Genomic DNA, 19,127 nt, shown 5'->3' on the forward strand with positions numbered 1-19,127 from the left:
ACCAAGTACATATAAAAATATAAGCATCATTAATATAAAATGAAAAAATACAACATAAAATGTATATAGCATAAATATAATAGGAATAATAATAGTATGGAGATTTGATCTTGGACCTCTGGGTAGAGTCCATTTAAAAATATAGATATTAAATATCTATCAGCTATTATTCCATAATCTAATATAATTGCATGAATCTGTACTCACTTAACTGTAGGCTGCATCTTTTACCTAGATATGAACCTGGTGCCTAAAGGTGATATATTAATTTTTTCCCCTACTAACCCTTGCTGGTTCCTATCTATATATAGAGAAGAATGAAGGAGTCTCTTTATCGGCTAATTAGACACAAGATGGTGAATCCCAGAAATCTGTTACCATACCTTCCTTCCTGAGGCTTAAAGAAATTTCTAGTTGTGAAAGGCAATGTAGTGAATGCTATCTACTCCACAGAATTTGCCAAGATATTAGCATTCCCTTCTGCCCTCCCCACTACAAATACAACACACACACACACACACACACACACACACACACACACACACACACACACACACAGCATTTAAAAGTAGTTTTTCATTTCAGATAGTTGGAGACATGTTCTAAAGAATATCTCATGAATTTTTGTAGATGCAAAGAACTGGAAATTAAGGGGATCACACTCAATTGGGGAATGGCTAAACAACTTGTAGTATATGATTCTGATGATGCAAAGTGAAATGAGTAAAGCTGAGAAAATATGGTACATGGTAACAGCAATATCGTAAGAATGATCAACTGTGAAAAACTTAGCTGCTCTGCTCAATAAAATGACCCAACACAATTTTTTTTAAAAGAACCATGATGAAAAATGGCATCTGCCTACAGAGAATGATCTGATGAACTCAGTATAGATTGAAGCATCCTTTCTTATGTTTCTTGATTTTTCTTTTTTTTTTTTGTTACATGGCTAATATAGAACTTTTCTATAACTTCATAAATATAATTGATATATTGTTTGCCTTTTAAAAATAATTGTGAGAGGGAAGGAAAATTTAAAAAATCAAAATATTAAAATGTTTGCATATATAAACATTTTTAAATCTTGTATATGTACGATATATACATATACACACAAATATGCTATTTATTTAGTTGTACCAATGAGAAATATCACCCACTAGAAAGGTATGTAAAAAACTATAAATTCATTGAATTCATATATTTGGAGCTAAATAAAATGTTACTTGAGGGCTCAATATATTCTACACATAATGCCCTAAATTTAACATTCAATCTAAACAACAATTCATCTAAATGGAACCTGAGACACAATATTAATGAACAAACACTGGATTTTTGCTCCTCCAGGCAAAATATAACTGTTAATATGGTTATTAAAAACCAGAAAGTATATTTCCATTTTAAAATTCTTAAAAACATCAGATATTAGTAAGGATTAAAAATCAATAAAAGGAAATCTAAAAACAATTTTTCTATTTTACTCTCATGAACCAACTTTCAAATTAACAAAAGAACACCAAAACTCTCAAAATCTTTATAAGGATTTAACAATACTTTTTGTAATGGTCAGAAAATATAAACACAATCATCTGGCACTTCAGATTCAAAAATATAACCAATTTTGTTATTTTCTATTGGAAAATTGTCATAATTTCCAGAATTTTTGTATTTGCTGCACTACTGTGACATATGGATAATTACCAAATACTAATAAATACAAAGTAGAAGTAAATTTCCACAGCAATTCATGACAGCTCTTGAACAACACATCTGTGGTTCATGACAATTCAGAATCTTAACTGATAATGCTTTTTTCCCTTTAAATTCAGAGATAGATGGAGAGCTCATTGGTAAAACCTTATCTTTCATATCAGTGTGGGTGAGACAGATCTGGAAAAATGGTATCCAAACTTTTTGAAAGATATTTGGAGAAATAATTAATAAATACATTTTAATTCATGAATATCTATAGGAATATTATCCATTCTTCAGATTACTTTTCACATGTTTCTTCCCAAGTAAATAATTTTATCACCCAATATATCACTATTCTCCATGCCTATATTTCCTATATCTTCCTATAATCCAAGTCAGCATATGTTCAAGTAATAATTTGGATCCTTTTTCAATGGTTAAGTAGTATTAACTTCTATTTCTTTCAAACTGTATAAGTTATTTCTATGTCTAAATAGCAACTTTTGATCCTGGACCAACTAGAGTGGATTGTTACACTAATGAGGTTCGGCAAAGGATAATAAGCTGATGAAGGAGCAGAAAGTCTTCTTAGCCATTAAGTTTCCATAGCATAGTTATGAAAACCCAGGGGAGTCCTGTGATAATGTCCATCCTGGTACTCCAATGGACCAAAAGAAGGTTGAGCAAAATTGAGATACTTCTCTTGGTATCTTCAGAAGTTTATGTCCTAGTTTAAAGTGCTGATTGTCCCACACTAGTTAGAGTTCTGAAATTTATTTAACTTTCAAAATAAACCTGTTTGGAAATTAGAATAAGGATCTAAACTCTATTTTACAGAAGAAAAAACAAATACTGGCATTAATAGTTTACTTATTAAAAGCCAACATTGGAGAAAGACTCAGATTTTGATAAGTATCAGAGACTGGGAAAGCTTTCTACTGATAGTGAATAAATAGTATTCTACTGAAAGTGAATAAATAGTATATTACATAGTGTTATATAAATATAATATGTATATATAATCTCACTTTCGGCTCATTCTCAGTCTCTTTGTTGGTTCTTCATCCATGCCATAAATATACATATATAGTATATGTACTTATACTAATTTGGATTATTCCTATCACACAAGTCCCATTTATTATTATATTTAATCAAGAACCAGCTACAATTCACAAGGTGTAAAATATTTACTTTTAACACAGTGTCTATCTCAATAGGATCATATTTTGTAATCATATAATTCAGTTTAGAAATATATATGCAGATCTGAATAGACATAATCCCACAAAAAAATTAAGACACATGGCACCAAGAGGGATTCTTATGTGATTACCATCCACATTTATTTATTTATCTGAGGAAAAGTAATGAAATGACCTACCCAGATATTGTCTTCTTGCTTATATTGCTTCCAGTTACGTCCGGTATCACTAAACATCAGTATATAACTTGTTACCCAGTCAGAGCTTCCATATCTTCCTTGGGTAGCCACTGCAGTAATCTCCACTCTATTTCCTAGATCAATCTGGAGCCATTGTTGAGCATTAGAATTCACTGGGGACCAACCACCAGGTCCTGATAAAGGACAAAAGTGAGAAAGAATTATGTCTCACATGTGGTAAAGAAGGAAAGAAAAATAAACAAAAACAAAGGAACAACAAGAACAAGAAAAACTGGAGCTTCAGAACTCATTCCCTACAGTGAAATTAACCTTTCTCACATTTTGGCCCTGAATGAAGGCTACTCTCCTAAAATGATATCAAATATTGTGCAATACGATATGGAGCTAAGAGATTTTAAAGGTTATCTAGGCTACTGGTGTCAAACTCAAATAGAAACTGATCCCTGTTTGCTGTATATTGATTTAGAAAACTATAAATTAATATTGTTCATGATGTATTGTATTCTTATACATTTTGTTAAACATTGCCTAAATATGTTTTAATCAGGTTGGACTGGGAAGTTTTGCAGGCATCTCTGATTAGACTACAGGTTGCATTTTAAATAAGAAATTAAGATTTAGAAAGATTAAATAATTTATCCAATATCACAAGGTTAGTAATTAGCACATCCAAGATGAATTTAGTCTTCTTGTCAGAGCTGGCCCTTCACATGAACCTCTTATCCTCCCTCTCCAGCAGATTTCCCCTATCATCACATCTACTCTTTTTGTAATATTCAGTATCTTTTTATCTAGTGTTTTTTTTCTTTTCTGTCTATAAATATACTCAAATAACCACATCATTTATTTTATTTTATTTTCCCTATTACATGTATAACAATTTTCAACAGACATTTTCTGAAATTATATCATCCAAATTATCTTCCCTCCCTCTATTCCTTCCCCTCTCCAAGTAATGGTAAGCAATTTGATATGTGTTATACATGTATTATCATCCAAAATTTACTTCCAAGTTCATCATTTTTGTGAGAGAATACTCACATAAAACCAAAATCTCATAATAAAAACATATAAACTAAATCTACCATCATTTTTTTAAGTCACTAGATCCTGTCTACCTTGATCTTCAGCTATTGCTGCACATTTCACTTCTCAATTCCAGTGAATCTCTTTGAAAAACAAATCTTTATGACTGTTTCTATTTCATTTACATTCTCTAATAAGCCTTCTGCTGTCAGTTTCAGACTTTACCATTCAAGTGCAACTTGTCCCCTCAGTGTTACTAATGATTTCTTCATTTCTAAATATTAATGGTTTCTTATTTATTTCATCTTTTTATGATGTCTCTTCAGTATTTGGCACTGATGACCACCTTCTCCTGTATATTTTCTCTTCTCTGTGGTTCCAACTCTTTTCTCTTATTGTTTTCCTCTTACACATAAAACTGCTTATTCTTAGTTATTTTGTGGGTCCTCAAGACATGTCATGTACATAAAATATGGATGCCTTTCAAGGATCTGTCATGGATCCCCTTTTCTCAAGGTAAGTTCCTCAGATCCAATGGGTGCAATAATCATCCCCAATCAGATGAGTCCATGAAATCCATCTTACATTCCTCTCCTGAGGTATAATCCCTTATCACCAGAAATATGTTGGCAAATTTGAAATGTGTTATATGTACACATTTAAAATTCAGCAAAGTAAAAAAAGAAGTCATCTTTCCAACAACAACAAAAAACTTTTCCAAACGTCTATGTCAATAAATTCTCTTAACTGTTGTTATACTTGTGAACCGAATATTACATCAGTTGCCAATTTTATAATTTCTTTTTTCTATATGACCCCTTTGCTCAGTTCACAGTCACCTTTATCACTTCTCTCCTGTACTATTTCAATACTCTTTTAATTGGAATCTCTTCCTTGTATCTTTCTAGTCTGCAATCCAGCATTGACACACCTGCCAAAGAGACTTTGCCTAAAGTATAGGTTTGATCATACCCCCCCACATACACACTCAAATAATGCCAATGGTCATTAGACAGAGTTAGGATAAGATTTAAACTCTCAGGTTCAAATTTCATCCTTTCTTACTGTTCTTTGTTTTGTTTTTTAACAAATTAATCTATAAAACACAATCTCACATCTTGCCACATTTCCTACTTTCTGTTTCTCACATAGGACATTATCTCCCATCTCTATACCTTTGCACTGTCTGTACTTCATGATTGGAATACTATTTCTATTTACCTGAGCTTCTTAGAATCTCTAGATTCCTTGAAGACTCAGCTCTATAAAGGACCAGGCCTAGAGAAGGGATGTCATGTGTTTAAATCTGGCCTCAGACACATCCTGGCTGTGTGACCCTGGACAAGTCACAACCCCAATTGCTTAGGTTGTACTGCTCATCTGCCTTGGAACTGATACTTAGCATTGATTCTATGATAGAAGGCAAGGATTTAATAAAAGAAAAGAAAATTAGCTTAAGGGTTGCTCCTCTGAGGATAATTTTCTAATAAAAAATGTAAATAAACTCCTTCAGGGCAGGAACTTTTTTTAATTGACTTTTTCTTGGTATCATTTGTGCTTAGCATAGTGTCTAGCACATAGTAAATATTTAATAAACACTTGTAGATATATCAGTGAATTCTGACTCAAAATTCAGTGTTCTTCTCATTATACCATGTAGTCTTAGAATTTTTTAAAAGCATAGCATATCCATAAATACTTAGCAGTTTATGTATATTTCTATTTTTTTTTCAATTACAAATTACATTGATTGATTCAAAGATTTACTAGAATTCATACAAGTCATTTCTGGCTCTGAGGCGAAGGGGAGGAATGTAGAAACTATATTATTACTAATATTTTTATTACCAATGCATCATAAACAGGATGTCAATTAAAAAAGTATCTTCATCCTTGCATTGAAAAAGGCTTTGGAGAATTGGTTTGTCAATTTTTAAAATAATAAAATGCTATATTACTTATTGGAAAAGTGTTAGATAAATCAGCTTTTGTTAGATGATAGACTAAGAGAATACTTTATACAAGCATATCATTTCATAAGTTAAAATCTTCAGGGATCTAATAACATTTTATTGTCTCCAACAAGTCAGGAATAACTTGAAGCAATTCTTGAGAAAATTTGTCACCTTTTGCTCTCATATTCATTCTTTCTAACATAAAGAAGTAATTAATTAAGTAGGGAGAAAGAGAAAGAAAAAGACAAAGTAAACAAAGAACTTACATCAGATTCCTCCAAAAGACCAACAAAGGTCAAAGGAATTAGTGCTCAAAATATTACATTAATGTGCATAATCGTTAAAATAAAGGTTATTAATGCCTTTGAATCCAACCAAATGTATTGACTACTACTTTATTCCACTAGCAGCTGCATAGAAGCCATTAGCAAATCATGTTGAGAATTCTCTGAGTCCAAGAACATCAGCCTACAGCCCTCAAAAAGAGGAATCAAAATATGATTAATAATTGCCAGAGAGCCTTGCCCTGTGGTAGAAGAAAAAAGTTCATTCCTCACATTTCAGTTAATAGGTTGCCCACACTATTTTGCTATCTGTAGTTGCCATGGCAAGCATTTTCTTCCTTCACCAAACAGTAAATGTCTTTCCACAAATGATGAGAATGGTCATAAGATTATTTGGCATCTGTTTTTCAGATATATATCTTCTTCCCATTTCAGTATTATATTTAAAATGTATCATAAATAAGCACAAAAGACAGCTAAGATTTTAACTAAGATTTTGTCATCCAAAATACTTTCTTACACTGAAAATGAACAATAATAAAATTTCAAGAAACTCCATAGGATTTATAAACAGAGTTGGTTTTAGAAATCAGTTAATAAAACTTCCTCATTTTACAGATAAAGAAACTGATCCACAGATATGTGAATGGGAAATGACTTGTTTATTGTCAAATAGTTAGAATATAGCAGAGCTAATAATCATTTCCATATTTTGACAACTTCCATATATTCTCTTTAATCATATATTGACTCTCTTAATTTCTATGGAGCACATGATTTCAATGAAAAATGAAGTCCATCAAATAAAAATCCTATCTTATAATTGTATTGCAATTTTTTAATGCTTATATACTTTTTATACTTCTATATTTATTCCAAAGATAAGGAGACAGATATCTCTAAGGTGAAATTATTTTCAAAGCTTATTCAGCATAATAAATAATAGAGATAAGAACTGAAACAATTTGAAATATAGGTTGTTATTGTTTTTCTTCCAATATATCCAAATGGAAGCTCAAAGTTAGCTAGTAAAATGAGTGATAGGTTTCAGGTTTCTTGATTCTACTCTAATATTCATTTCCTTCATCTTTTGATATGACATTGAAGAATAAAGAGTCCAAAGAAATGTTCAACATTATAAAAGTTGAGTCTTTATAACTTTTGGATTTAACAAAAGTTACTATGACTTAGCAAGAAAGGGACCTGACAGAGCAAGCATAGATAATCTCAGAAGTACCTTCACTAAAAGGCAATTGAAAACTATTACAACTATATGAAATAATTTTCCACATTACTAATAATAAGAAAAATAGAAATTAAATAACCCTAAAATTTCACCCCACCTACTAGCAATTTGCAAAGATGACAAAGAGTGGGAATGTTGTAGGTATTGTAGAAAGACAGGAACACTGGCAAATTGTTGGTGGAGCTGTGAATTGTAAAAACAAAAATTTTTTTGGAAAGCAATTTAGAATTATGAAAATAAAATACTTATAATGTCACTGACCATTGACATAGAGATTTCACTGTTAGGCATATATCCAAAGACAAAAAATAAAAATAAATTCGTGAAATGAAGTGGATCACTCATTAGTTTGTAGATGGCCAAATATGCTAGATGAACAGAATATAATTTTGCTGTGATGTAAATAACAACAAAGAAAATTACTACCAAGAAACATTGAAAGACTTAAGTGAACTGATGTAAAATCTAGTAAGCACAGCAACGAAAAAAATATACAATGACTTCAAGCATTATAAATGAAAAGAATATCAACTACAAAACAATTTAAAAAAATAAATGTTGGGAAGTTTAGTAGAACAAATATGGCCCCAAGAAGAGATATGAGGGGTCACCTTGCTCTACTGTTTCAGAATGGAGAGGATGTAAAAATATGAGTATGAAAATTAAATATAATCTTAAATTTTTGTTGTATTGATTCATTTTTATGGATTTTCTCTTCTTTCTTTTAAAATATTTCTTATAAAGAATGGATCTATGGTAGAAAGTAGAAAGAATTTAAGTAGGAGTTTCTGAGAGACAGTTTTGGATTTAAGATTATGAAAAAACTTCCTAACAATTCAATCTAGTCAATATTGAAATGGGCTGGTCATGAGATATCATATTGAATAAAATGTTACATGTTTTCTAAAGTATTGATCAAATTTACTGATTTTCTCCTTTTCTTTTTCCCCATTTAAATATGCCTGTTATGAAAGTGATTATAGGAAGGGGAGGTCTGGGATATCTATTTATCTATATCTCTATATCAATAAAATTCATTTAAAAATGTAGAAGTTGTTATCCCAGGAGGTAGTGGGTTTTACATCATTGGAGATTTTAAAATAAAGTGTGTATGACAAATTAGCCAGGTCTTCTGAAGCTTGGATTTTTGGTGATACAGTAGATAGAAAGTTGTATGTGAAGTCAAGAAGAGCTGATTTCAAATACTCTCAGATATTTATTGTGCAACTCAAGGAGTGTACCTTAATCTCTCTTGGCTTGACTTTTCTCAACTCTAAAATGGGATAATGCTATCACATATCTCACATAGTGGTTGTGAGAATAAAATATATATTAAAAAAGTGAAATGCTTTGTAAACCTAAGTACTACATAAATGCTGGGTAACATCAATAACTATTATTATTCTCATTCAGGCACATATTTTATTAGCAAGATCCTTTCTGATTTAGATTTAGTGATTCTCTAAGCCTGTGACTTAATATTTTATCTACCACAGTATTTCAGATATTAGCCATAGGGGAAGAAAGCCTTTGTGGGAACTTTGGGATACCAATGGAACCCTTGAAATTACACCAATTAGATCAATATTCCTATCCCTCATATGTAAACCTATTTATTCAGTCACAATTTTGATAGACCTCTACTTGGTTTCATGAATCTTAGTTTGGAAATTAACTTTCATTGGAATATTACCTTGAAAGGAAAATTAACTTTTCTTGGAATTTTACTTTTAAACCCACTTTTACCTAACAACAATGGTTTGATTTTTAGGAATATGCAAGTTCTCCAAACTCTAGAAAATGAAGTTTGAGTATACAGTATGAAGTATGTACTATGGAAAATAGAGAACAGATTAAAAACAGAATAAAGGGCAAATATTTTGTGACTTTCTTTTTAAATTCTCTCCTTAAAAAGAGAATAGTATTAAATTAGGACCAGTTGATGACAAGAGGAACAAAATACACACAAATAAAACCCTAATACTTTCAATACCCTCCCTGAGCTGAGTATCCAGTCTGAATGCTTTCCAAAATGCTAAAATAAGCATCAGGGGGAAGAAGTTTCCTGAGCATGTTCCTCAGTAGTACTAATGCCTAGCCCAATAAAGCCACAAACACTTCAACAACCATTTATTAGTTTTCTTATATTATCATCAGCATCTTCAATTATTAATTGTGGGCACCAGTGATGCTAAAGACCGGGGGTTTTAAGGGGAAGATTCTGCATAGTATAGGTTATGTGAACAAGAGAAAGAAGACATTCCATAAATATTTTAAAGATGTGTACAATTTTAAACAGCAATAACAATCCTCATAGTCATAATCAGAGCACATTCTAATGGGCAGCCTATTTCTATGCAAAGATCAAATGCAAATGTATAAGCCTAAGCTATTTTAGAAACAGGCTTCAGGAAAACACATGCATGTTCTGGGATGTCACCTCATTTTAATTAATGAGCCATTATTTATTTGAGAACCTATTGTGTGAAAGACTCTGTCCTGGATGCTATAGGGCTTAAGAAGAAAAAGCCACACTTTTCCTCTTCTCATGCATAGAAAACAAACAAAAAAAAAAACAATAGGGTGTTTCTTAAGTCAAACTTGTTTACAAAATCTCACTTTTGATGGGACACTAGATGTAGATGTGAAACATCCACAAGGCTATGATCAATTTAGCTAATGTTGCTCTTATGATGACCTATTATAAAGTTTCTATCATGTTGCACCTCCTATTGGAGGACTTCACTGATCTCCTGAATTGTTAACATGCCCCAACTATAACCATATTACTTTGTATTTACTTTTTTTTTTTAACTCATGTTCTATCTTAGAATCAGTCCTAAGGCAGAACAGTAAGGGCTAGGCATTTGGATTTAAGGACTTGCCAAGGATGCACAGCCAAGACGTGTCTTGAGACCAGATTTAAATCCAGGACCTCTCATCTCCAAGTCCTCCTCTCTATCCACTGAGACACCCAGCTGCCCTGTATTTATTTTTTAAATATACATAGAGAAGTAATATGGCATACTTGATGGAGATCCCAACCATGAAGGAAAGAAGAAGCAGAATTGAGTCCTATGTAGTATGAGTGACTGTTAGACAAAATTCAAGTCACCTACTTACTCAGTGCACTATATGATGCTGTAAGCCTACATTTTTCAGAGGTCAACTAGCATTGGTAAATGTAGTTCCTTCATCTAGGAACTTCCTATATTAATAAAATCATGGGTCCAGTCTTTCTTCCAAAGTATGTACATATTTTTTCTTCCCAACAGAATGTATGAATATTCCTTGAGTATCAGGACTCTTTCATTTTTTAATATCTATTGTGATTTTTAAATTCTCTCCATCTTACTTGGTCTAGCACCCAGGAATATACACACCCACACTACAGGGCTATAGCTAATGACAAATCAGAAACAACTAACTGCCCCCCTGGGCTGTCTTAAGCCAAGCTTGAGCCACCATTGGCACATGTGAGATGCAGGAAGTGAGGTAGAGAATAGCCTCTGGAGTTCTCACTAATATAACTGTTACACTATGCTCAGAAACTATTGTTAAACTTCTGAGGAAGAGATCCATGGTGTAAGACCTGAAATATGGAGCTGTTAGGAAGGTGGGTATGGAGAAACAGTCATATTGGATAGGCATGAACCTTTTTGATGGCAGGAAGGAAAGAGGAATATATTATTAAAAGGAAGTTCATCTTGCCTACCTTGTGGTTTTGTTGTTTTGGGTTTTTTATACAGCTTTACTAGCCCTCGTTAATCCAGATAAGAGATTATATTGTATGACAGTGAGCAAAGGCTCTGGGAAATATTCTGCAAAATCTGGTTCCCAGCATTCATACAGAACAGAATGTTAATTACAAGATACTAGTATCATTGATAGAGAACTGAAAGGGACCTTTGTGGTTTGATAATATTTTTTTTTGTCTTTTGTCTTTCAGATGAGGAAACTGAGAAGTCAAGAGGTTAGGTAATTTGCCCAAGGTTACAAAGTTAAGTGGCAGAGCTGAAATTTGAATCAGGATTCTAAATCTATTAATATTTCTACTGTAGTAGGCTAACTCTCCAAGGCATCAAGTTTCACTCTAATCATACCAAGTTCTATTCCCCAGTGTCCAAGAGAGTGATGATCAAAGGCTTGTGTGATCATAACTCTAAAGTTAGAAGTCACTTTAGTAGTCAACCAATTTCATTTAACCTTAAAAATGGAAAAACTTAAACATAGAAAGGCTAAATCTATCATCTAACAAGTGCTTAAGTGGCTACAATTGTTAGGCCAAGGTTAAATGACTTGCTTAAGGTTATAGAATTAATGAATGGCCTGAAATATATTAATTAATTTTTCAGATTATCAGTCAATACAATTGTTAGTAATCATTTTCTGACTTTCTGTAAACATTGTTCTCTCCCTCCCACCCCTTGCCATCCTCAAGAAGGCAGGTAATATGATATAAATTCTATGAATGTTATCATTCAATACATATTTCTATGTTTGCCATGTTATGAAGCAAGACACATTGCTTCTACTAGTGAAAAATTCATAAAGGAAATTAAATAAAGAATAATATACTTGAATCTGCATTCAGACTTCATCAATTCCTTCTTCAAAGGTGGTTACCCTTTTTCGTTATGATTCTCTCACATCTGAAAATTGTACCCAGGTCCTATGACTACAAATCCATCTCCCTTCAATATATTACTCTGAAATAAAATTTTCAAAAGAACATGATATTTCCTGGATATCTTTATCATTCCTAGGAATAACAATCAATGTCTGTTATTGGGGCAAAAGAGAAGCTTGGATTTGATACTCTCTTAATGTGTCTCTGAATCTTCGGAAGCTGAAAATGCCTTGACATAAGAAATCAAATTCACCATGGCAACCAAATTGTCATGCTTGATGCACACAATCTCAAAACACCCAGACAAGCATTTAAGAAATATGTTGGGTGGGGACAGAAGACTAAGATTTCAAGGAATTTGGTTGAAGTAATTGCTTTCCAAGCTGTATTTAGGGAAGCACAAGCCTGAATAACTCCCTTCTCTCATGGGAAGAAAGGCAACTGTTTCTCTAATGCCTTTATCTGATAAAGGAACATAAATCCTTCTCCTTACTTTCAAGCTGGCAGTACTCACAGCACGGTGACATCCCAAGTACCCAGCCCAGACTACTCCTAATGACAATAAATGCTTCCCTTCTGCCCAGCTTACATGATGTCTAGATCAAATAATTAAAAAAAAAAAGTAGACTTGGAAAAGATAAAACCATCATTAAACCAACTATCAATTTATATGTATATTTGAGCCTATGCATATAAGTATATGTGTATAGACATATACACATATGTTTTTATACACACTTGTAGTCTCAGATATACTTGGCAGCCATTTATAACAGTGTGAACTCCTCCATTCTCTGTATTTCTGTATTCTTTTATTTTTTTAAGTAACTACATCTGTTTGCTTTTATCTCTGTGAGTATACATGTATGTTTTCTTTTCTTTCTTTCTTTTTTGCATTTGTTTAAGAGTTGAGTTAGAAATTCCATTTGGTAAATCCCTTCAGGGCATGAGGTAGCAGCATTAAGATTCCTGCTATTGGGAGTCAACCACATTATCACACTTCCTCTAGGCTGCATTGCACATCACCTGCCTATGGATGCCCAGCTAAGCTCTGTATCCACAGCTGAGTTCAAGGGCATATCTTTTCTAAGATGCCATTAATTTGTTGCTAGTAAGGTTTATGAAGTCAGTGACTCACTTGCTTCTATTATAAAGTTCTAGGTCAAAGGTTTCTCAAGTAAAACCATTTTCCCTAACTCTCTCCAATCTGCCAAAATTAAAATGTTTCTAACAAGGTGGTGTGCAGCAGCAGTGGTGGTATTATTTCCTGGACAGAATTTTCAGGGGCAACTATTTTGAATATTGAGACCAAGCAGAGTATGACATGATAGTCACCCATGAGAAAATATGTGGAGTCAGAGATCAGACCCCACACTTAAATCCCAAAAGACTGGGAACTTGGGCAAAAACCAAGTTCCATCCTGACTTGCTCTTCAGACCATGCCAGAAGGACCAGGTCCTTGGATGTCAGGCTTTTTATGCTCTCTCTGAGATATCTTCTAGGGATGTCTCACCTCTGCCATCTTGGACTACAGACAATGATCTGGTAACACTTGTGACACCATTCCATTCTCTGAGGAAGGACCCACCCTATAGCCATGTCCCTCACTTCTCCAAAACTTCTATAGGAAGTATTCTGCCAACATAATACTCTGTCATCACAGAACTCCTTTTTTCTACTCAAAAAGCCTGTAAGTTTTTGCAGTCCATCATCACCTCTTGCCTGAAATACTGTAAAAATCTCTTCATTGATCTCTCTAATTCCATTTTTGTTACTTTCCAATCCATTTCCTATATAGCTAACAAAACATATTTCCTATAGTGTGGCATTGACTATGCCCTACATACCCATTTATTGTCTGCTATCCCACTCAAAACAAAATTAAAAACAAAACAAAAAACAAAATCATAAGCTCCCCATTGCATATTGAATTAATGACCATTTTCTTCATCTAACTATTAAATTCCTCTCTCATTCTATGGCCATTTACTTTTGCCAGTTTTATTTCAGAGTACCCTCTTCCTTACAACTTTTATATTCAAGCCAAACTGTCTCCCTATTTGGCACTCTCTCAATTCTATGCATTTATACAAGTTGTACCATGTGACTATTATGAACCAGTTTTTCATTTCCACAACTCAAAGACTCAGCTGATGTGTCATCTCTTCTGTGAAGGTTTCTATGATTACACCCAATTCATGTTCTATTCTTCCTCCAATAATGCTGTAATATGTTCATTTGTGTACCTCTCATATACTTTTCTTGTGGAAGAGAATTTTGCATTTGTGTCATTTTGTCCCTTCCATGGTACATAGGATAAATAGTACAAAGAGTAAGCATTTGATAAATGTGAAATTGAATTTATCCTGTTGCCAAGGAACTTAATTCTTGGAGATTTTACTAGAAAACTGGTATAGAACTACATGCACCTGACAAAGGGAATAATGTTGGGTTGTAAGAATGTCAGTGTATCCATTCTCTATTATCAAAGAACGCTTAATTTTATGATAGATAAGTGATTTATACTTCCTTTGACTGTTTTTGATGTGCCTAGAATTCATTTACTAAGTTCCTATCAAGTACTTAGTAAGGATCTAGAATTATGCTAAATATTAAGAGCCAGAGATATAATTTGTTTTGGGGGAATTTCCAATCTAGCATGTATCATTACCATGCTTCTTCTTTTGTTTTTCAAAAAGTTTCTGAAATTCTACTTGTTCCATAAATCCTTTCTTGACAAATTAGAATATAATAGGTGTTTAATTTCCCTTTTATTATACTTGCCAGCTTCCTAAAACTGAGTTATTCCTATTTTGTTCATTAACCAATTAAGCAGTGAATTCACATTTGTTAAAAACCTACTGTCTACCTATTATTACATTGTCTCTGTTAATTACTCATGCATAATGATTCTATTTTAAATTAGTTTTAATATCAATTCACATTTTAATATCAATTCAAATTTTTAAATCTATTCACATCATCATTATGAATAAACATAATTCCTAATGGAAGAGGGACCAATAAAAATGTGTCCTTGTGAAAAGACGGAGACACTGACACAGAGACACAGAGAGACAGAGATAGCATAAAGGAACAAATGAAAGAAGAGATAAAATAAGGAAAACTCCAGGTGGGATTGTATCTACCTTAGAGTCTCCTTGCTTGAGGTCTATTTCCTGATATGTCCTCTTCTCTTTCATGTTCATATCAGTTTTATCATGTTAAAATCGGCAATAAATATAGCTTAAAGGAATTGTGGGAAGGAAATCATTAGTTGAGGCAAGGGTGTGCAAGGATTTGGGGTGAAAATGCATGTGTTGATAGAAGATATATGAATTCTATTTCTTTTTTTTTTTTGCAGGAGTTGGTGTTACCTCCCCTGCCACAGGTTATCTGATTTGCAAAATGCAGAATCAGCCCAACAATCCTGAATTGTGTGGAAAAGAGAGAAATTATAAGGCATGCAGCAAGACAAGTAGCAATGGTTGGAGGTTGATGAACTGTCAATCAAAGGAAGATTCCATTTGGAATGTTACGGAGAAACAGTTGAAGGCAAGAGCCAACTGCTGACTGATTTCTGGGTTTCTTGGCTGATGGTGGTGACTTTGAAGGAAGAAGCTGGATTTATCTCTGGAATTTGGGATAATGAAGCTAGAGGTGGCCTTGCTGATTTGAAGGCAGAAGAACAAGGACAATAGTCCTTATATCTTTCTCTGACTGGTTCTGTTTCATGGTAGTGACTGAATTGCCATTTTTCTCAATATCCTCCAACCTAAGACTCACTATAGATAACAGGGAAACCTCCAACCCTCTTACCTTAACCTCTATCTTTCCTGTTTTCCCCAATAAACCCTTAATTGAGATAAAGAAGAGAAAAGAGTATTTCCTCTGAAACATCATAACTCACCCTGAGTGACTTAGAAGGAGGCTGAAGAAGAAAGGGGGAGTGGAAGCAGAGGGGAGGAAGGGAGACTGGAAGAGGGAGGAAGGGAGGTTTAGACGGAGGAGGGTAAGACAAAAGGAAGATAGCTAAATGATCTATTAGTTGTCAAGTACCCATCAAATATACCCCCTCCAATATTATCTATTACAACTGCCACATTCTAGGGTATGTCCTGTAAGTATTAGAGTCAAAGCTTATAAAGGATCCATGTGAATATAACTGTATCTATTCACTAAAGGTTAAAATGCAATTTAGAGAATGTTTCAGATCTTGGTAATGACTAGGATGAGTATTAAACTTTTACCTGACATAGTGTTGTTGACATGAAGTAGGAATTAAACATAAGATAAAAGTTATCTCTGCTGTTGGACATTTATTCTGCCAAATCTAAAAGCAACACAGATGTTCAATTGGTTCCTCACAAAATACACTTAAATTTTTCTTCTATTTTTGGATAAATATGTGTATACATGGAAAGAGAATTGGATTTCAATTCATAAGACCTTGGATTTAATCCTACTTCTGTCACTTACTCCCCCTCCTGACCTTGGGTGAGTTCCTTAATATCTTTGGATCTTATGTCCAAAATAAAGGCACTGAGTTAGAAGATCTTTAAGAATTCTTTCTACTGGTACTTTAAAATCTCTAGCCATTCTTAGATGAAGTAAAGGCTTGCCAAAAATGAAAGTGGATTAAAAAAGAATAGAAAACAGACAGGTAGATGAAGGTGCTAAGTGGAGGGAAAATACATACTCCCTGGATGCATTAAAAATGATAAATAACATGCTGGATCAGAGCCATAATCTCTCAGCTAAACAGTATATCTCTGGAACAATTTATGTGAGGGCATAATTGCCCTCCTTGATGATCACTTGCCCATTTGTTATTCATTCATTTTTTCTTCTATTCAATAAATATTTCTTTAGTGATTACTTTGTATGGAGTTCTGTGTTGTCTATGGAGGAAGATATGTTTTAATATGTCTCAATCTTTGCTGTCATGGATTAATATAGAAATATTTTGGAAATTGCTAAAGAACCAGCTCTGTGGGAGAAAGAAATATGTGATACACTTTTAAATTTGATCTATATCATTCACCTTTTTCTGTCACATTCTTAAGTCTAGTCAATCAACAAAACAATAAATCACATCCTGATTTGCCAATGTTTTTGAAATGTAAATACTCATGTTAAATTGTAAACTTTTATACTTCATCTAAAACCTTCATGACCTTAATTACATTTTCAACTCAAGTGTTGTGAAAAAAAAAGAAAGAAAAAGGAGAAATTAACCTGAATAGTAATATGGAGGTGGGATAGAGAATAGGAACCAAACCAATTTCTAACTCCATTTATTTTGCCTCTTTCATAAACTCTTAGCTATACTTTCCTAAAATGGCCAAATAAATGTAGAGAAGCCTGTTGAAAGGGAGGGGATGCTAGATGTGTAATCAGAGACTGAGATTTGAATCATAGCTCTGCTACTTACTACAGATTTGACTAAGCAAGTCTGGACTTCAGTTTCCTCATCAATAAATTGTAGAGATTAGATCAAATTACTTAAGACCCTTCCATCTCTAAATCTATGAAGTATGAATCATGAAGTTAAGACAATATGCTTTCCATATTTGCTCTAGTCTTTTATATCTCTGAGGCTGCCAAACATTCCTGGCAATTAGAACAAATTGGGGCAATGCCATCTGTGATATGTCGACATCTGTCCATTAGGAAAGAAACTGGACTCAAATCATACATGTTGCTTCCTCAGAAATTGCTGGAGTGTCATCATTCAATAATGACTTTCTGTCAGTACTGACTTTTACTGGATTTAAATTGATGAACTGGCTCTGATAGGATCCTGGTTGAGATTTTGCTATAAAATTTCTTTTCTACACTGTTCTCTTCATCTCAGTCCCAAGGATTATTCTTTCTTAATTAAGGAAATCAAACTGGCATGTTTGTCTCTGCTGAAGCTTCAGAACAAGTCATTCCTCTTCCTTAAAATATTGCACTAGTTTCCACCAATTTAACAGAGAAAACTTTTATTAAGAAACTATTACAATATTGCAAGGCACTGTGGGATGGTGCCAGAGATACAAAGATAAATTGAACACAACTCTTGGTCTCAAGTAGATTATAGGCTAACAAGAAGAAAAGATATATAGACTCATAAAGGGTTTTAGTGTGATAAATAAAGGTCAAGGAAAAATGTAACCAAAAATTACCATGAGAAATTTGAGGAAGAAGAACTATCAATTTCATCAGAGATACTTCAGAAAAGAATTGGCAACTGACCTGGGATGTGGAGAGGGGAAAGACTTCACGAGGTCACATGGATATGGGGAAGTTAACTCTTTAAGCATGAGGGACAACATGAACAGAGATAGCCTAGGAAATGAAAATCACTAAACAGCATGTACTATACTGACAATTCTTGGGAAAAACAAAAATAGGAAGTTATTCCTTATATCTAATTTCAATAGAGGCATTCCTTATAGGACCAAGATGTAATTATTTTTTCTTCCTCTGAATCTATAATACAAATCATATTTTATATGTCCAAAACAGCTCTCATTGCATTTTCCAAAGTTAAAATTTCTCTACTCTTGTTGAAAGAATCTCCATATTCCTAATCAGTTCAGTTTGCAACCTTGAAATCATCTTCTCTCTGTCTCAGCTTCCATGAGGAACCTTAGCCTATGTCTTTTCCATTCACATTTCTTGTTTCATCATCCACTTCTCTTCTCACAAAATACATACCATAATTTAGTTCATTATCATGTCTGACCCAGATATTCCAATAATCTTCCAATTGTCTCCATGCTTATAGACTCTCCCTTGTCCAATCAATTCTCTATAAATCAGTTAAATTGATATTCATAAAACATAACTCTTAAGTGGTATAAAGGATAAAATGAAACTGTAAGATGTGGATAA

General features: G+C 33.2%; 1 protein-coding gene across 2 annotated transcripts in view; it reads right to left on the bottom strand.

Moving 5' to 3' along the window:
- Positions 1–19,127, bottom strand: part of CNTNAP5 (contactin associated protein family member 5) — a 908,736-nt gene that overhangs the window by 699,955 nt on the left and 189,654 nt on the right. For both annotated transcript variants that reach the window (XM_056793728.1, XM_056793729.1), the window contains exon 3: positions 3,083–3,276. In XM_056793728.1, the coding sequence (XP_056649706.1) occupies positions 3,083–3,276 (194 nt within the window). The remainder of the gene's footprint in view (positions 1–3,082; positions 3,277–19,127) is intronic.

The sequence above is a fragment of the Monodelphis domestica genome, chromosome 4 (assembly GCF_027887165.1).
Source record: "Monodelphis domestica isolate mMonDom1 chromosome 4, mMonDom1.pri, whole genome shotgun sequence".
Lineage (NCBI taxonomy): Eukaryota > Metazoa > Chordata > Mammalia > Didelphimorphia > Didelphidae > Monodelphis > Monodelphis domestica.